Source organism: Podarcis raffonei, chromosome 17, assembly GCF_027172205.1.
Source record: "Podarcis raffonei isolate rPodRaf1 chromosome 17, rPodRaf1.pri, whole genome shotgun sequence".
NCBI lineage: Eukaryota > Metazoa > Chordata > Lepidosauria > Squamata > Lacertidae > Podarcis > Podarcis raffonei.
The window spans coordinates 1,031,134-1,048,502 of NC_070618.1; the positions used below are offsets into that span (position 1 = coordinate 1,031,134).

Below are 17,369 nucleotides of genomic sequence, written 5' to 3' on the forward strand. Positions count from 1 at the left end.
AACTCTTAGGAAAATGGGGAAGCTGTTTGGCGAAAGTGTTACTAAAAGGCATAGATAAATGAGACTGAATTCTCATTGGACAGGAAGGTCATTCATTCATTCAATGTATGACCTCCCTTTCTGCATAGAGCACTAATAACAGTTAAAAATTTGGAAATAGAAGAGTGTTTAAAAGAGCACAATTCAAAGTATTGGTGCTGACCTATGAAGCCCTAAATGGCCTCAACCCAGTATACCTGAAGGAGCGTCTCCACCCCCATCGTTCTGCCCAGACACTGAGGTCCAGCTCTGAGGGCCTTCTGGCAGTTCCCTCCCTGCAAGAAGCCAACTTACAGGGAACCAGGCAGAGGGCCTTCTCAGTTGTGGCACCCACCCTGTGGAACGCCCTCCCATCAGATGTCAAGGAAATAAACAACTACAGTACAGTGGTACCTCGGGTTACATACACTTCAGGTTACATACGCTTCAGGTTACAGACTCCACTAACCCAGAAATAGTGCTTCAGGTTAAGAAATTTGCTTCAGGATGAGAACAGAAATCGTGCTCCAGCGGTGCAGCAGCAGCAGGAGGCCCCATTAGCTAAAGTGGTGCTTCAGGTTAAGAACATTTTCAGGTTAAGAACGGACCTCCAGAACAAATTAAGTACTTAACCCGAGGTACCACTGTATCTGACTTTTAGAAGACAACTGAAGGCAGTCCTGTTTAGGGAAGTTTTTAATGTTTGATCTTTTATCCTGTTTTTAATATCCTGTTGGAAGCTGCTCTGAGTGGCTGGGGAGGCCTCACCAGATGGGCAGGGTATTATTATTGTTGCTGTTGTTGTTGTTGTTATATAGATTAGGCTCCCGAAAGCAGGTTGCAGCCGTTCACAGCCTCGCTTCGCCCCCCCAGTCTTTGTGTAACCTGATGCGCCCCAGCGGATAACTGCTGGCGACGCGCCTTCTCGCCCTTAGCCCTCCACTAAATCCCAGCCCCCGCCCCAGTTCTCCTCCCCAGCCAGCCATGGGCTGCGTCGCTGGCGCCGCCAGCCTCTCCCACATTCTCCAGAGATCTCCAGAGATCCCCAGATCGCGTTGCCAAGGCGCGCCTCGCCGTGCGTAAAGCAGGGCGCAGCTGCTCCGTGCGTAACCAAGTGAACGGTTTCTCTTTCTAGGGGAGGGAAGCAAGGAAGGAAGGAAGGAAAGGAAGGAAAGGAAAACGGCAGCTGAGGGGCCTGAAAGCTCTCCGAGAAGCCCAGGCCACTTTTGGAGGTAAGGGGGGTGGAGGAACAACTCCGGGGGGGAGCGAAGCGGAGAGAGACTCCGCCTGGAGAATCTGTTCTCTTGGCGCATTTGGCGACACCCAAGGAATGGGGAAGGGAGCAAACGAAAGGGCGAGGGAGAAGCGAAATGCCACTCTATTTCGGGCGGAGAGGAGGGGAGCCAAGGGCTGATTGGCTCCCCCCGGGAGGGGGCAGGGCGCTGGGTTGGGGGAGGCAGGGGCCGGACCTGCGTTGCCTCGGTTGAGGGAGGGATCGGCCCTCGCTGACTTTGTCCAGGGTCAGGAATGGAGTCCTCTGTGCCCCTCGGGTCTCCTGCAGTTGAAATGACAGATCACAGTTGGAGACAGGGTCGGGAAAAGGGAGTGTGGCACAAGCCATCTCGCAAATTCTGCTCTGTGCGCTTATGAAATGGTCAAAATAAAGCAAAGACAAGGCTTTGTGGCTTCTTAAGGACAGCATGGCATGAGTGTTCGTGGGCTAGAGCCCATTCTAAATGAGAGACAGTTTGGCCAACTCATGGCTTTCCTTCTGGGATAAGAGACTCGATCCCTCCTGACTCTCTGTGTAACCAAAGCTCTTGTGACATAAGGGGGCAATTAGTTTTGTTCAAGGCTCTCTTCAGATTTGCAGAATTATTATAACACACACACACACACTGTGACATACACCCAGCTTTATTCTGAGCACAGATACGTCAATATGAACTTGGCGCAGCAAGAACATTTGTGGAGCGGTTCGAATACCATTAGAGAGTTATAGAATGTGCTGTTTCTGTAGAGACGGATATGGAAGAGACATGTTTTGTTGCAGCCGGGGCAGATGCAACATGCTATTTCTCTCTCTCTCTCTCTGTGCTTCTCCCAAGCACTCATTCCTCCACTGGGCACTGCTATGGATACGCAATCTATCTGTCTCCAGGCACTGAGGTTGTCTGCAAGGGATTTCCATTTGGCAGGGTTCATGTCACATTTGCTGACATCTTTGTAACTGCCTGAAGCCAGCTTTTTCATTAATATTTTGGGCAAAGCATGCCTTGCTGTAAAGAGAGTGGAATAACCTGGGACTTTGAGGCTTCTTCCTTTTGTAGGCTGGGGGAATACTTTATTTGTATTGCCTCCTCCTGTTTTTAAAGAGCAATAATGATTTTCTGATCATATTATGTATTAATTCCTATTATTATAGGAATATTGGGTGGTTGTTTTTTATTTTTATCTATTTTGTAGTTTTATATCTTGATTTTATTCTGTGAACCGCCATGAGACCCCCGGGTATAGGGTGGTATATACATTCAATAAATAATACTAATAATAGGACTAACAATTGTTATTAAAAAGTTATTGTTCTTTGTTTTCCAGGAGATGTCTAACACTCAGGGGTTACAAGAAGAGCCGACTAGCGTGCGCAAAGCCCTTCCTGAGGGAAAGGAATGTTCTAGAAGCAAGTGCCCACTTTGCGCTCAGCTCTTCTCTGCCCCTAAAATACTGCCTTGTTTACACACCTTCTGCACAGCTTGCCTGGAGCAGCTGGAGCCCTTTTCAGACCTGGGCTTGCCAGGGGAAGACTCGGACTCTAGTTCAGAAGGGCCTTGTCTCCAGAGCTGCCGGCCACCGCCATCACCGCTGCTCAGCCTCCTCTGTCCCGTCTGTGATGCTGAGGTAGATTTGCCACCAGGAGGGATCAAAGACTTGACCACCGACCACATGGCTCTGAAAGAGGTGCTGTTGGAGACCTTGCAGGGAGAAGGCCTTGGCTTAGCATGTGACCTCTGCGTGGATGGAGAAGCTGTGAAGCACTGCCAGGCCTGCCGGGTCTGCCTTTGCCAGTTTTGCTGCCAAGCTCACAAGTACGTGTCCTGCCCAGACAGTGCTATAGAGTCACCCTACATACCATATTTTTTGCTCTATAAGACTCACTTTTTCCCTCCTAAAAAGTAAGGGGAAATGTGTGTGCGTCTTATGGAACGAATGCAGGCTGCACAGCTATCCCAGAAGCCAGAGCAGCAAGTGGGATCGCTGCTTTCACTGCGCAGCGATCCCTCTTGCTGTTCTGGCTTCTGAGATTCAGAATATTTTTTTTCTTGTTTTCCTCTTCCAAAAACTAGGTGCGTCTTGTGTTCTGGTGCATCTTATAGAGCGAAAAATATGGTAATTTTGTGGTACCTTCCTGCCTTTTATGCCCATTTTACAATCACATTAAATAACATGCAGGAGACTTGAACAGCCCCCCCCCTTTATCCTTTAAACTGAACAACAGAATTGGAAGGCAGTGAAAAGGCTACAGAAAGTGGGGTAGAGGCTGCCTGACCCTTCACTCCCTGCCATTTCGCTACTTCAGCTGCTTTCACACCTGCAGGTAAAATGATATACAGTGGTACTTCAGGTTACATACGCTTCAGGTTACATACGCTTCAGGTTACAGACTCCGCTAACCCAGAAATAATACTTCGGGTTAAGAACTTTGCTTCAGGATGAGAACAGAAATTGTGCGGCGGCAGCAGGAGGCTCCATGAGCTAAAGTGGTGCTTCAGGTTAAGAACACTTTCAGGTTAAGAACGGACCTCCGGAACGAATTAAGAACTTAACTCAAGGTAGCACTGTAGTATCCTTTTTTCTTTTATACTGCAGATGCAGTTTAAGGCTTTAAAGGTCAGCACCAACACTTTGAATTATGCTCGGAAACGTACTGAGAGCCATTGTAGGTCTTTCAGGACCAGTGGTCCCAGTGGCCACTCCCAGTCACCAGTCTGGCAGTTGCATTCTGGATTAGTTGTAGTTCCCAAGTCACCTTCAAAGGTAGTCCCATGTAGAGCATGTTGCAGTAGTCCAAGCTGGAGATAACCAGAGCATGCACCACTCTGGTGAGACAGTCTGCGGGCAGGAAGGGTCTCAGCCTGCCTACCAGATGGAGCTGGTAGACAGCTCCCCTGGGCACAGAATTGACCTGCACCTCCATGGACAGCTGTGAGTCCCAGGCTGCACACCTGGTCCTTCAGGGGCACAGTTACCCCACTCAGGACCAGGGAGTCCTCCACACCTGCCCGCCCCCTGCCCCCCAAAACAGGATTACTGTCCCAGTGTGTGTGAGTAGGAATGGTTTTTCTTGTGCTTTGCGGGTGTCGTTTTCTGGGATGCATAGACGGCTGAACTTTGCACCTTACTCTTCCAGGCGGCAGAAGAAAACCGCTGCCCACCCTGTGGTGGAGCTGCAGGACTTGAAAGGCTACACCCACATTGAGAAGCCCATCCAGTGCCTTTTGCACCCTTCGGAGGAGCTGACGCTCTTCTGTGAGCAGTGCGACACGTCTGTGTGCCAGGAATGTGTGGTGGGTACACACCGGCAGCATCCCTACAATTTCACCAGCAACGTTATCCACAAGCACGGAGACTCGATTCGGGAGCTCTTGAAGATCACCCAGCTGAATATGAGGACTCTGGAAGGTGCGCTCAGCCGTATTGAAGAGGTGGGCAGCGCCCTCAGCACCCACGTGGAAGCCGTGGCTCGAGAGATCTGCGCTTTTGCAGACGGGTACGTGAAAGCCGTTGAAGAGCACCGAGACCGGCTGCTCAAGTTTCTGAACGAACTGAAGGTCCAAAGGGAGAGCCTCTTGCATTTGCAGAAAGCGCAGCTGCTCCAGCTGCTCCTGGATATGCAGACAGGAGTGGAATTCACTGAGCACCTGCTCACCAACGGCTCGGACCTTGAGATCCTCCTTACCAAAGGGGTGGTGGAGAACCGGCTAAGCAAGCTAACCAGCGTGGACTGCAATATCCACCCTCTTGCCGACGACAGAATCTACTTCTCTCCTCAAAAGAAGGCCGGCGTATACCATGGCTACGAAATCTTTGGGGCCGTTCTCAACAAAGCAGCTCACCCAGCCAAGTGTGTCCTGCAAGGAGCAGGTAAGGGGGTGGTTTGTAGCAGCATAAAAACATCCTAAGAGCCTTCTTTTTAAATTTTATTTATAATTTTCAGGTTTATACATTTCAATAATTTTACAGCCATTTTAGCATTTCAAAACTTAACTTCCTTCTGCCACTTTCTGCAGTTCCTTAAATTTATTTTTAATACCTTCTGCATATCCAAATTAACTTAATTTGTTCATTTATTCATCTTCTTTAAATATATACTCTTATGAAACAGCAGGTTATTACAATAATCCTGCCAACGTTCTTGCTGTTTACAATTTATCTGTAAATATTCAATAAACCATTTCCATTCTTCATAAAAAGTTTGTTTTATGAAAAAAGTTGTCTTTTTAGCTGAAATAATGTTTATTTAAATCCAAGGCAAAAAGTTTGTTTTTTGTTTTCTTTTAAAAAGAACATAGGAAGAGCATCTGCTGGATCAGGCCAATAGCTCCTCCAGTCCAGCATCTTGTTCTCACAGCGGCCAAACAGTTACCTGCGGGAAACTGGCAAGCAGGATTTGACACAAGAGCCCTCTCTCCTCCTGTGGCTTCCAGAAACTGGTGTTCAGAAGCATCGCTGCCTCCAATTGTGGAGCAGAGCACAGCCATCGTGGCTAGGAGCCATCAATAGTGCTTTCCTCCATGAATTTGTCTAATCCTCTTTTAAAGACATCCTGATGCTGGCTCGCCAGAGCAGCTTTGTCACGCTGGCCACGTGACCCGGAAGTGTCTTCAGACAGTGCTGGCTCCCGGCCTCTTAAGTGAGATGGGCGCACAACCCTAGAGTCGGACACGACTGGCCTGTACGGGCAGGGGTACCTTTACCAACTGGTGGCTTGGGACGCGGGCGGCGCTGTGGGTTAAACCACAGAGCCTAGGACTTGCCGATCAGAAGGTCAGCGGTTCAAATCCCCGTGACGGGGTGAGCTCCCGTTGCTCGGTCCCTGCTCCTGCCAACCTAGCAGTTCGAAAGCATGTCAAAGTGCAAGTAGATAAATAGGTACCGCTCCAGTGGGAAGGTAAACGGCATTTCGGTGCGCTGCTCTGGTTCGCCAGAAGCGGCTTAGTCCTGCTGGCCACATGACCCGGAAGCTGTACGCCGGCTCCCTCAGCCAATAAAGCGAGATGAGCGCCACAACCCCAGAGTCGGTCACGACTGGACCTAATGGTCAGGGGTCCCTTTACCTTTACCTTTAACTGGTGGCTACCACTGCCACTGTAGGGAGGCTGTTCACCTGAGAATGTCTTTCTTTTTTTAATTATAATTTTTATTAGTTTTCAATTACAACAATCCAATAATAGCCTCATTATAACAAGGCCAAATTATAATACAATTAATAATGCCAATCATTGAGATGCCAAGTTATACAATTTAGGTGCCCCCCCCCACATGCTAGAATTAATGGTTTGATGATTTTCTTTATTTCTGCGTTCGAAGATCTTATAAATTTCAATCACGCTCCAGTCCAAATCCCAATCCCATATATTGCAGCTGCAGTTTTAGCGACTTCCATTTGTGGCTAAATATCTCTGTTTGGTTTTTTGTCGTCAAAATACACTGGAGACGAAAAGATATGACGATAGACAGCTCTGCCTCCTTTTTTTTTTAGGCAATGTTTTGTGCCACTGGGGAAGTGGTAATTCTGTATTGATTTGTTTTGAATGTTTGTATGTGATGCCAATAAAAGGCCTGATGTCTATACGGCCTAGGACCCTCGTACCTACGGGACCGCCTCTCCTGGTATGTCCCACAGAGAAATTTACGGTCTGCAAATAAAAACATCCTGAAGGTCCCAGGCCACAGAGAAGTTAGGCTGGCCTCAACCAGAGCCAGGGCTTTTTCGGCTGTGGCCCCGATCTGGTGGAACGCTCTGTCACAAGAGACTAGGGCCCTGCGGGACCTGACATCTTTCCGCAGGGCCTGCAAGACAGAGCTGTTCCACCTGGCCTTTGGTCAGGGCGCAGCCTGACCCCCTCCTCTGGCAATCTGCACAGAATTTTGCTTAATGGTTGCCATCAATTTGATTTTAATTAATTTTATAATGAATGTTTTTAGAATGTTGGATTATTTTGATTGTTGTTAGCCACCCTGAGCCCAGCTTCGGCTGGGGAGGGCGGGATATAAATAAAATTTTTTATTATTATTATTATTATTATTATTATTATTATTATTATTATGTATTGACACATTGAATGATTTCTACGCTTACAGCTGAAGCATTCACACTCTCTCCTTCCTGTGTGTGGCAATTATTCTGTCCATAGTGTTTCTTCCTGTCCTTGCAATATATTATATCTATCTTTTGTCAGCTGTTGCTGTTCTCCAGGATGCCTTGGGCGGTGCTAGTGTCCCAGTGTTGTTTCAGAAGATCTCTAACCTGAGAATGTCTTTACACATGTCTGTTTAAATGCAGGATTGCAGCTCAGTTTGCATACAGAGAACAAGACCTGAAGTTCAGTGCCGGAAGCCTTGGACAGGAGTGAGGAAGAAAGGGCAGAGTCATTTAAGGGAGGATAAGACACTTTGCATTTTCTTCCCAATTCCTCTGCTCTGCTTTTCCAGATCTCGGCAGCACTCCTCAAAACGAGCCAGCCGGCTTCACTCTGGTCTGCAAGGACGCTTCCGATGAGCAGGTGGACAGAGGAGGGGAGCCCGTCCGGGTGTCCATTTTCCATAAAGACAGGAAGGATTGGTTGGTAGCTATTCTGCAAAGTGTTGTCCGTTTCAGTCTCTTTCACGTTTCCTTTTAAGAGTCCCTTCGCAAGCACATTCATGAGCACGGAAAGGGTATGGAGGTGAATTGCCAGAATCAGAAGAGTGGCGTAAGAATCATACCTGAGAGCACAGGTGAAGGGATGCATGCGGATTTGCAGCAGCCTGCCTTGATTTAGGAGTATATGGGCACTTGAATAGTGAATAAACGGGAAGACATGAGCACCAGCCAATGAGGAGTGACTTGCATCTGGTGCTTGTAGCAGGTCAAGATATTCAGTTGCATAGTGGCAACTGGAACACCTGAAAACTAGGAAGATGGGATATGTATATATGCCTTTGCCCAGTGCTTTTTTCTAAAAAAAATGTTTAGGGGCATTCTCATTTTCCTACTCATATTGAAATACTGCCCCTCAATGAGGCCAAACTTAGATTCACAAAATGTTTAGGGGTATGCGTCCCCCCAGAAAAAATGCACTGCCTTTTCCCTATTTTAGCCTCTCTTGCCTATTTTATTTCACTTTAAATATGTTGTAAACTGCCTCAAGATCCTGGTTAATAATAATAATAATAATAATAATAATAATAAGAAGAAGAAGAAGAAGAAGAAGAAGAAGAAGAAGAAGAAGAAGAAGAAGTCTGGCCCAACCCATAGCCGCGGACATGCCTTGGACCTGGTGTTTACCTCTATGGATGTTGGTGATCTGACACTAACTAAAAGCGAAACGAAAGAAGTGCCATGGTCAGATCACTTCCTGGTGCAACTGGACTTCTCTGCGACCCATCCCCTCTGCAGGGAGGTGGGACCGATTCGGATGGTCTGCCCCCGCCACTTAATGGATCCAATTGGCTTCCAGAGAGTGGTAGGGGATGCTTTATCCCATGTTGATGGCCTTTCAGCCGATTCCCTGGTGGCCCGCTGGGATGCGGAGTTAACCAGGGCTATTGACTGTTTGGGGAAACCCAGCCAGATGGGCGGGGTACAAAGCCCACTTTGGGTGGCTTCCAACAAAGATTAAAAATACATTAAATTAGTAGGAAAGGCATAAAGACTCCAAATTAATAGATATTAGGCATTTTCCTTCTGTCTTTCCAAAAGGAATCTTTGCTGGTGGCAGGCATGTTTGTCTCCTTCTGTGAGTCGTCCTCTGATAGTAGCTGCTCATGTGAGTAAACCAGTCCTAGACATTGCCATGGGTTGAGCTAAGCTGGCTGTGATGAGCAGCTCCCTGAGTCTCTCTTTTTTTTTTAATTTTTATTGACTTTTCAACATATATTATAAGACACTACAAACAACAAACACAAACAAACAAACAAACAAACAAACATGTATAATTTCATAAATTTTTTCATGTACCCAATTTCAACGACTTCCCCATGCCTCCCTTTTCTGCATCCCTATTTTAAACTTTTTCAGCAACCCCTGATCTAAATTACTTATAAATTCCTTTCTTTAAACCCTTTTCTTTCCTCTTATCCAATCATTTATCTCTGCAAATCTGCTATGCTTTACTCATGACATTTTAACACTCACTAATTTTACAAAAAATTTTAAGATAAAATTTGAATTTCTTCCAATCTTCTTCCACCGTCTCTTTCCCTTGGTCACGGATTCTGCCCGTCATCTCCGCCAGTCCCATATAGTCAATCACCTTCGTCTGCCACTCTTCCAGCGTGGGTAGTTCTTGTGTCTTCCAATACTTTGCTAGTAGAACTCTTGCTGCTGTTGTAGCATACATAAAAAACGTCCTATCTTTCTTTGACACCAATTGGCCCACCATGCCCAGGAGAAAAGCCTCTGGTTTCTTATGAAAGGTACACTTAAGCACCTTCTTAATTTCATTATAAATCATTTCCCAGAAGACCTTAATCCTTGGGCACGTCCACCAAAGGTGATAGAAAGTACCTTCAGTTTCATTGCATTTCCAGCATTTATTATTGGGCAAATGATAGATTTTTGCAAGCTTGACTGGGGTCATGTACCACCTATATATCATTTTCATAATATTCTCTCTTAAGGCATTACATGCCATAAATTTCATACCGGTGGTCCATAACTGTTCCCAGTCAGCAAACATAATGTCATGTCCAATGTCCTGTGCCCATTTAATCATAGCTGATTTAACCGTTTCATCCTGTGTATTCCATTTCAACAGCAAGTTGTACATTCTTGACAGATTCTTAGTATTGGGTTCTAACAATTCTGTTTCTAACTTTGACTTTTCCACCTGGAAGCCAATTTTCCTGTCCTGTTTAAATACTTCATTTATCTGGTAATAATGAAGCCAATCTCTTACTTTAGACTTCAGTTTCTCATAGCTCTGTAATTTCACATTTCCACCTTCTTGTTCTATAATGAGCAGCTCCCTGAGTCTCAAAGAGCTGGATGACAACCTTAAAATTGGATTAATTTAGTAAGTCCAGTTTCTGATGGAAACACTCCATTGTGAGACTTACTAATTTAAGGCTTTCATCAGTTCAATCTATTTCTATCACATCTTTCAACCAAAGTATCCAAATCGGTCCATCAGACCTTTTAGTACCACAAGGAGACATTATAAAGGTTTTCAGAGCACTGTGGCCCAAATACAAAAAGTTCCCCTATATTCAGAAGTATAAAGTGTTCCTCTAGTGTGTTTAAAAAGCTCCTAAGATTATATCAAATTTGCTGGACTCTGGAGTTGCTTTATACTTTATTCTTCAGTCCATTAATTCCCAAGCATGCCATGACTTTAATGAGCTGGATTCTAAATGTGTTTAACATTCCAGTAGGGTAATTCATTGCAGATATGCAAAAAGAAAACTTGTTGTTTCACAGCTTGTTCAAAGCTGGTTTCTGAGTTCAGGTTTACAGAGCAGTGTTTTTGTGTCTAAGGAATTTGCAGTCATTTAAAGTTCCTGAAGAAGGAATCTTGTGCTTTGACATGCATAGAGGAGCAACAATAAGTGCCCCTTTGTCCAATCTACCACACGGTGCCAAATTCCTGTAAATCAGTATTGGGGACTGGGGACTTGGTTAAAATATTCACTCAGGGCAGACAGGAAAGGAGCACTGAATCCTTTCCTACTACAGTGGTACCTTGGTTCTCAAATGCTTTGGTACTCAAACGCAGAAAACCCGGAAGTAAGTGTTCTGGTTTTCGAACGTTTTCTGGAAGCTGACTGCCTGATGTGGTTGTCAGCTATTGTTTTCAGGGCACCAGCACCAATCAGAAGCTGCGCCTTGGTTTTTGAACATTTCAGAAGTCAAACGGACTTCCGGAATAGATTAAGTTTGGCACTTTTGTTTTTTCTATTTATTTTGTGTTTTTGTTTATGAGGCTTTTTCGGTTAATTTGTTTTTGTGACGGTGTGGATAATTATCATCTACAATACAGTCTTATTTAATTTATAGTATAGTACATTGATGATTGCTTTCATTTTATGGATCAATGGTCTCATTAGATAATAAAATTTCATGTCAAATTGCTGTTTTAGGGTTTTTTTCCAAAGTCTGGAACGGATTAATCTGTTTTGCATTCCTTTCTATGGGAAAGCCTGCCTTGGTTTTGGAACACTTTGGTTTTGGAATGGACTTCCAGAACAGATTAAGTTTGAGAACCAAGGTACCACTGTAGTGTTGTTGTTTTTCCCCATCCAAAACTGCCTTTCCTCAACTGGCTTTCTCTTGGCATCAACTGCTTCTTTATCTTGAAGAAAACAGAGGTGGAGATTTGCCTAGTGATGGGAAGAATGTTCCCCAGTCACCAGTAAAGGTAAAGGTAAAGGTAAAGGGATCCCTGACCATTAGGTTCAGTCGTGGCCGACTCTGGTGTTGCAGCGCTCATCTCGCTTTATTGGCCGAGGGAGCAGGCATACAGCTTCCGGGTCATGTGGCCAGCATGACTAAGCCGCTTCTGGCGAACCAGAGCAGCGCACGGAAACGCCGTTTACCTTCCCGCCGGAGTGGTACCTATTTATCTACTTGCATTTTGATGTGCTTTCAAACTGCTAGGTTGGCAGGAGCAGGGACTGAGCAACGGGAGCTCACCCCGTCATGGGGATTCGAACTGCCGACCTTCTGATTGGCAAGTCCTAGGCTCTGTGGTTTAACCCACAGCGCCACCCGCGTCTCTCCAGTCACCAGTAGTATACTTCAAATCCAGTCTTCATTTCTGCTTTATAGCAATGACCTGATTCTGACACATAGGTCTACCACCATCAGATTGACTCTTCAGGTCCTGAAGTTGAAAAGAAGTTCATCAATGGTTCAAAAATACCAGTTGTGAGATATCCTTGTTTCTATTAAGCAACTCGCTACTTGAGACCTCTTAAAATAAAGAATCACCAACTTTATCCGTCACTGGATCAAAGTCTCTATACAAACGTTTTCTTTTCCCCCCATGCCAAGCAATTATTTTTCTTTCCTCTCTGTCTTAAATCCAGTGTCATCAAGGCCAGTGTAACTGACAACCAAGATGGGACATACCATATTTCCTACATCCCTGAGGAACCGGGCAAGTACAAGGTCTGCGTCTTTGTCAGAGGTCAACATGTACAGGTAACACTTTCTGCTAGCTTTTGTGGGTGTGGCTGATTTTGGAGAGTCAACCAAAAATGGGCAGACCTATGGCAAGAGCTGCCGATCAGAAGGTTGGCGGTTCGAATCCCCGCGACGGGAGGAGCTCCCGTTGCTCAGTCCCTGCTCCTGCCAACCTAGCAGTTTGAAAGCACGTCAGAGTGCAAGTAGATAAATAGGTACCGCTCCAGCGGGAAGGTAAACGGCGTTTCCATGCTCTGCTCTGGTTCGCCCGAAGCGGCTTAGTCATGCTGGCCACATGACTCGGAAGCTGTACGCCAGCTCCCTCGGCCAATAAAGCGAGATGAGTGCCACAACCCCAGAGTCGGCCACGACTGGGCCTAATGGTCAGGGGTCCCTTTACCTTTACCTTTTATAGCAAGAGCAGAAAAGGAGAGAGAGGAGAGAGGAGTTAGAATTGGAGCTTAAGGCACTTCTGAACTCAGCACTTGCCCAGGGATGGGAATGGCTGAGGAGGCTTCTCGGAGCCTCAGTTGGCTTGCGCTTCAAGCTATCAAAGGGGAGTCAAGACACTTCTTCCTCGAACCTGGCTTTGAGTGTCACTGCCTTAGGTGAATCCATTGGACTTTAGGGGGACAGAACATGTTCCCTCCATTTTCATTGGTTTAAGGGCTTTGGAAACATCTAAAGGCTATCGCCTTTCATTGTCATGAAGAAAGTATACATGGGGAAAGTGTTGACAAGTTTGATTGTCAGAGAACCACAACAACATAAGTTGGCCCAGAGGGTACATACCCACTTTTGGACGCAACTCATCAGCATAATGTATACAAACACTTTAATAAATACATAGTCAGTGTGATTGTGTGCAAAGGACTATGACCCTGCAGGCATTATACACATATACAGTGGAACCTTGGTTTTCAAGTGACTCGGAAGCTGAACATTCTGGTTTTCAAACACCGAAAACCTGGAAGTAATTGCTTCCGTTTTTGAACAGGCCTTAGAAGTCAAACGGCTTCTGAGGCACATTTCTCAACTGAGTTTGCCGCCCGCCCGTTGCTCCTCAGTTAGTTGTCGAACGTTTTGGAAGTCGAATGGTCTTCCAGAACAGATTACGTTCGACAACCAAGGTTCCACTGTATTTAAGACTGGTAACCATTACTCTAGGCAGAGGGCCTTCTCAGTAGTGGCATCCACTCTGTGGAACGCCCTCTGTCAGATGTCAAGGAAATAAACTACTATCTGACTTTTAGAAGACATCTGAAGACAGCCCTGCATAGGGAAGTTTGTGTTTTAATTTGTACTGTGTTTTAATTTGTTGGAAGCCACCCAGAGTGGCTGGGGCAAACCCAGTCAGATGGGTGGCATAATAATAATAATAATAAGAAATAATACTGATGATGATGATGTAGTTGTTATACTGTTTCAGAAAATGGTTGCTAGTCCTTTCCCCCACTCAAAGTGAGTGTAAGGCCTGTAATAGCTCCTCCTGCTGCTGCAACCTTTGATGTCGTATTATCCTCTAGTATGACATGCATAGCGACGCGGGTGGCGCTGTGGGTTAAACCACAGAGCCTAGGGCTTGCTGATCAGAAGGTCGCGGTTCAAATCCCAGTGACAGGGTGAGCTCCTGTTGCTCGGTCCCTGCTCCTGCCAACCTAGCAGTTCGAAAGCACGTCAAAGTGCAAGTAGATAAATAGGTTCCACTCCGGCGGGAAGGTGAACGGCGTTTCTGTGCGCTGCTCTGGTTCGCCAGAAGCGGCTTAGTCATGCTGGCCACATGACCCGGAAGCTGTACCCCGGCTCCCTTGGCCAATAAAGCAAGATGAGCGTCGCAACCCCAGAGTCGGTCACGACTGGAGCTAATGGTCAGGGGTCCCTTTACCTTTACCTACGACATGCCAATCTGTCCCTTTGTCAACATGTTCTCCGCAGGGCTCCCCCTTCACCATGATTGTAAAGAACAAGTTCCGCCCCCACCGAGGCGTCTTCCACTGCTGCACGTTCTGCTCTAGTGGGGGGCAGAAGGCTGCTCAATGCGCTTGTGCAGGAGTCATGCCTGGTAAGTCACCCCTTTCCCATAAACTGCTGGGTCAGGCACAGTTCTCTCTCTCTCTCTCTCTCTCTCCAGGGAACTTTTAATGGTCTACAGCAGTGGTTCCCAGCCTTTTTTTGGACATGCCCCACCTAAGCATCTCTAAAATCCTGGTGCCGCCCCCCCCAATAATATATAATTCTCACTATTCAAAAAGTGAACTCCTGTTCCCATGGAGGAAGCCATTGACTGTTAATAACTCATTCTTGAATTGCCTGCTGTAAAAATCAAATTGCCCCCCTGCGGGGCATGTGCCCCACGTTGGGAACCCTAGGTCTTCAGAAACGGGGCTTATTCGATTTGTACAGCCATCAGGCTTTTCATATCGCGGAAATTAAAATTATCATGCAGACAAAGGATATATAATTTATTTCAATTCATCCGTTTTGTGCAAGAATAATTTTTACAATGCAATCCTGTGTGTGTCTACTCAGAAGTAAGTTCCACTGTGTTTTCTGGGGTTTACTCCTAAGGAAGCATGTCAGGATCCAATGGCCTTTGGAGTGTTTCAAACACTTGACATGTGCAGGAGCTAGGTTGGTCTTGTTATGCTGACAGAGTGGCTTACTTGAGCAGGTTGAAAGCAGCAGTGACACTCGAATCAGGGATTCCTGAGTTGCACCTCAGCCCGTTAGCCACCTCCCTACACAGGATGCAAAAATGTCTCCAGCAAAATGGCCAGAAGTGTAATAGCACAGATGAAAGAGTCCAGCCACCATCATTATAAAACAGACATCCAAGCTGGTAGATGGAAGGCAAAAGCTATTTTTACATTCATAACCTGGAACAGAATTTTTTTGTTTGTTTCCTGCTTTATCTCTATCTGTGTATAAGGTTGAATGTAGTCTTATCTCCTCTGGTGATAAATGACCTGAGGTCAGTGTTTCTCAAACTTTTTCCTCTGGGTCACACTTTCTGAATAAAAAATTTATTGCACCACATCGAATATTCTATTGATAAGAAATACATTGGGGGGGGGGGGAGAGAAAAAACTCCAGGCAGTGCTTGGTTTGTGATATAGAGCACAACAACTTTATGGGACATCCAGAAAGTAAAAACAAAGCAGCTAAAGAAGAACGTGAATCATTCCCAAAATATAATTATAAGCAATCCTCTTACTATGTGCCTACAATTCCCATCATCCCTGACCACTGGTCCTGTTAGCTAGGGATGATGGGAATTGTAGTCCGAAACATCTGGACTTGCCTGCCTTAGCATGCAGACAAGCTCAGTGACATTGTGAGCTTGCTTTTGCCAGGTTCTCTCATTTATATTAAGTCTAGTTTGAGACAAACAAATTCTCGTTGCCCACCAGCAGAAAGAAGCCTTTCTCTTTTCTAATTGCCCTTGAATCTTCCTGCCACACTTGCCATCCTCTTCTGCCAAGCGAGTGTGCAGCACACCACACCTTTGGAGAACCGCTGCCCAACGTGCAGGAAATGGCGAGTTTACTTGGAGAGCCTTTCTAGCCAGTAAAACAGTTTCTTTTCCAATGGGCAGGTGGCTATCAGGGCTGCGGTCACGGCCACAAGGGCCACCCTGGCGCTCCTCACTGGTCCTGCTGTGGCAGCGTAGCCGAAGCCTCCGAGTGCTCCACTGTGCCCTCTGGCGAGACTTTGGGAAGGAGCCCGCTCAGGACTGTGGTGCTCTGAAGGGATTCTGGCAAGGCGGCAAGGCTTCAGCCTGCAAGGAGTTACTCGGCTGCACTAGTGGCCAGAGAATCTCCTGCGTTGAGAAGATGAAACATGTCAAAATAAAAAAGTGCCTTCTATCCCACCTTTGCGCTGTTTGTGAGAATTTATATGTGTGTGTGTGATTGGGGCAAGCTCTGGGAATTGTATACAGTGGCACCTCGGGTTAAGAACTTAATTCGTTCTGGAGGTCCGTTCTTAACCTGAACACCACTTTAGCTAATGGGGCCTCCTGCTGCTGCCGCACGATTTCTGTTCTCATCCTGAAGCAAAGTTCTTAACCTGAGGTACTATTTCTGGGTTAGCGGAGTCTGCAACCTGAAGCGTATGCAACCCGAGGTACCACTGTAATTGACTTCTGCTCAGTTACTTAAAAGAATTAGCTCAGTTGTCGGAACTATGCCAGGAAGTGCAAAATCCAGTTAAAGGTTTGTATGTTTTCAAAAGCATCCTTACACCCAAGGTCAAATATGATGTGTGCCAAACGCTTTCACGCTACAAATGTAAAAATGAAGTTGGCAGAATCCTCCCTCTGCCTACCACAAAGTTGGCTTGGCCTCTTTTGGGTCACTCTCCAACCGTTTAAAGGAGACGGACACACTCAAAGTCTTCCTTTTGCTATCTGGCTCTTACCACTTGATATGCAGCCCAAATCCTGTCCATACTTACTGGAAACTTGAAAGGTTGCATAGGACTGCAACCTGAATTTAAATGCCTTTTCCCAGGTAGTTCTGGGCAGAATAAACACACTTGATGGTATCCAATTTCACATGGTCTTTCACCTCTAACTGCTTTCCTGTAAACTAACAGTCCAACTTCAGTGATGATTATCTGGAAAGTGACTTTATACATTGTGCTAAGATTTATCTGGTTTTGCAAGCTACAATAATTATGCAATGATGTCATGGCGGTTAAAGTACTGCCCCCCCCTTTTAAAACAAAAACAAAAACCAAGCACCAAGTCTTCATTCATTCTATCACAGAATGTTGTGTATACACAGCATCAGGGCCGGATTTAGGTTTGATGAGGCCCTAAGTTACTGAAGGTAATGGGGCCCTTTATATGTCCAGCTGTCCTTCGTCAACAACAAATTGTCGCTTTGCAACGTTAACAACAGCGGGCAAGTAGCTGTCTCGACTTGTTCTGTACTTGTTCAGGCCGATTCCAGAACCACAATAG

At 45.9% G+C, this 17,369-nt stretch overlaps 1 protein-coding gene and 1 long non-coding RNA gene across 3 annotated transcripts; both read left to right on the plus strand.

The window, feature by feature from the left end:
* Positions 1-1,144: 1,144 nt before the first annotated feature.
* Positions 1,145-16,274, plus strand: TRIM45 (tripartite motif containing 45). Of its 2 annotated transcripts, XM_053370915.1 has the most exons (7): positions 1,145-1,250; positions 2,617-3,104; positions 4,427-5,160; positions 7,732-7,861; positions 12,307-12,421; positions 14,339-14,465; positions 15,999-16,274. In XM_053370915.1, the coding sequence occupies exons 2-7, from the start codon at positions 2,620-2,622 to the stop codon at positions 16,148-16,150; spliced, it is 1,743 nt and encodes a 580-aa protein (XP_053226890.1). In that variant the 5' UTR covers positions 1,145-1,250; positions 2,617-2,619; the 3' UTR covers positions 16,151-16,274. The 2 variants fall into 2 exon arrangements, with proteins under 2 accessions (XP_053226890.1, XP_053226891.1); XM_053370916.1 differs by lacking the exon at positions 14,339-14,465.
* LOC128404875 (uncharacterized) lies at positions 7,964-8,234 on the plus strand. Its single transcript, XR_008328186.1, has 2 exons — positions 7,964-8,120; positions 8,162-8,234. It is a non-coding gene; the product is annotated as an uncharacterized LOC128404875 (long non-coding RNA).
* Positions 16,275-17,369: the final 1,095 nt, after the last annotated feature.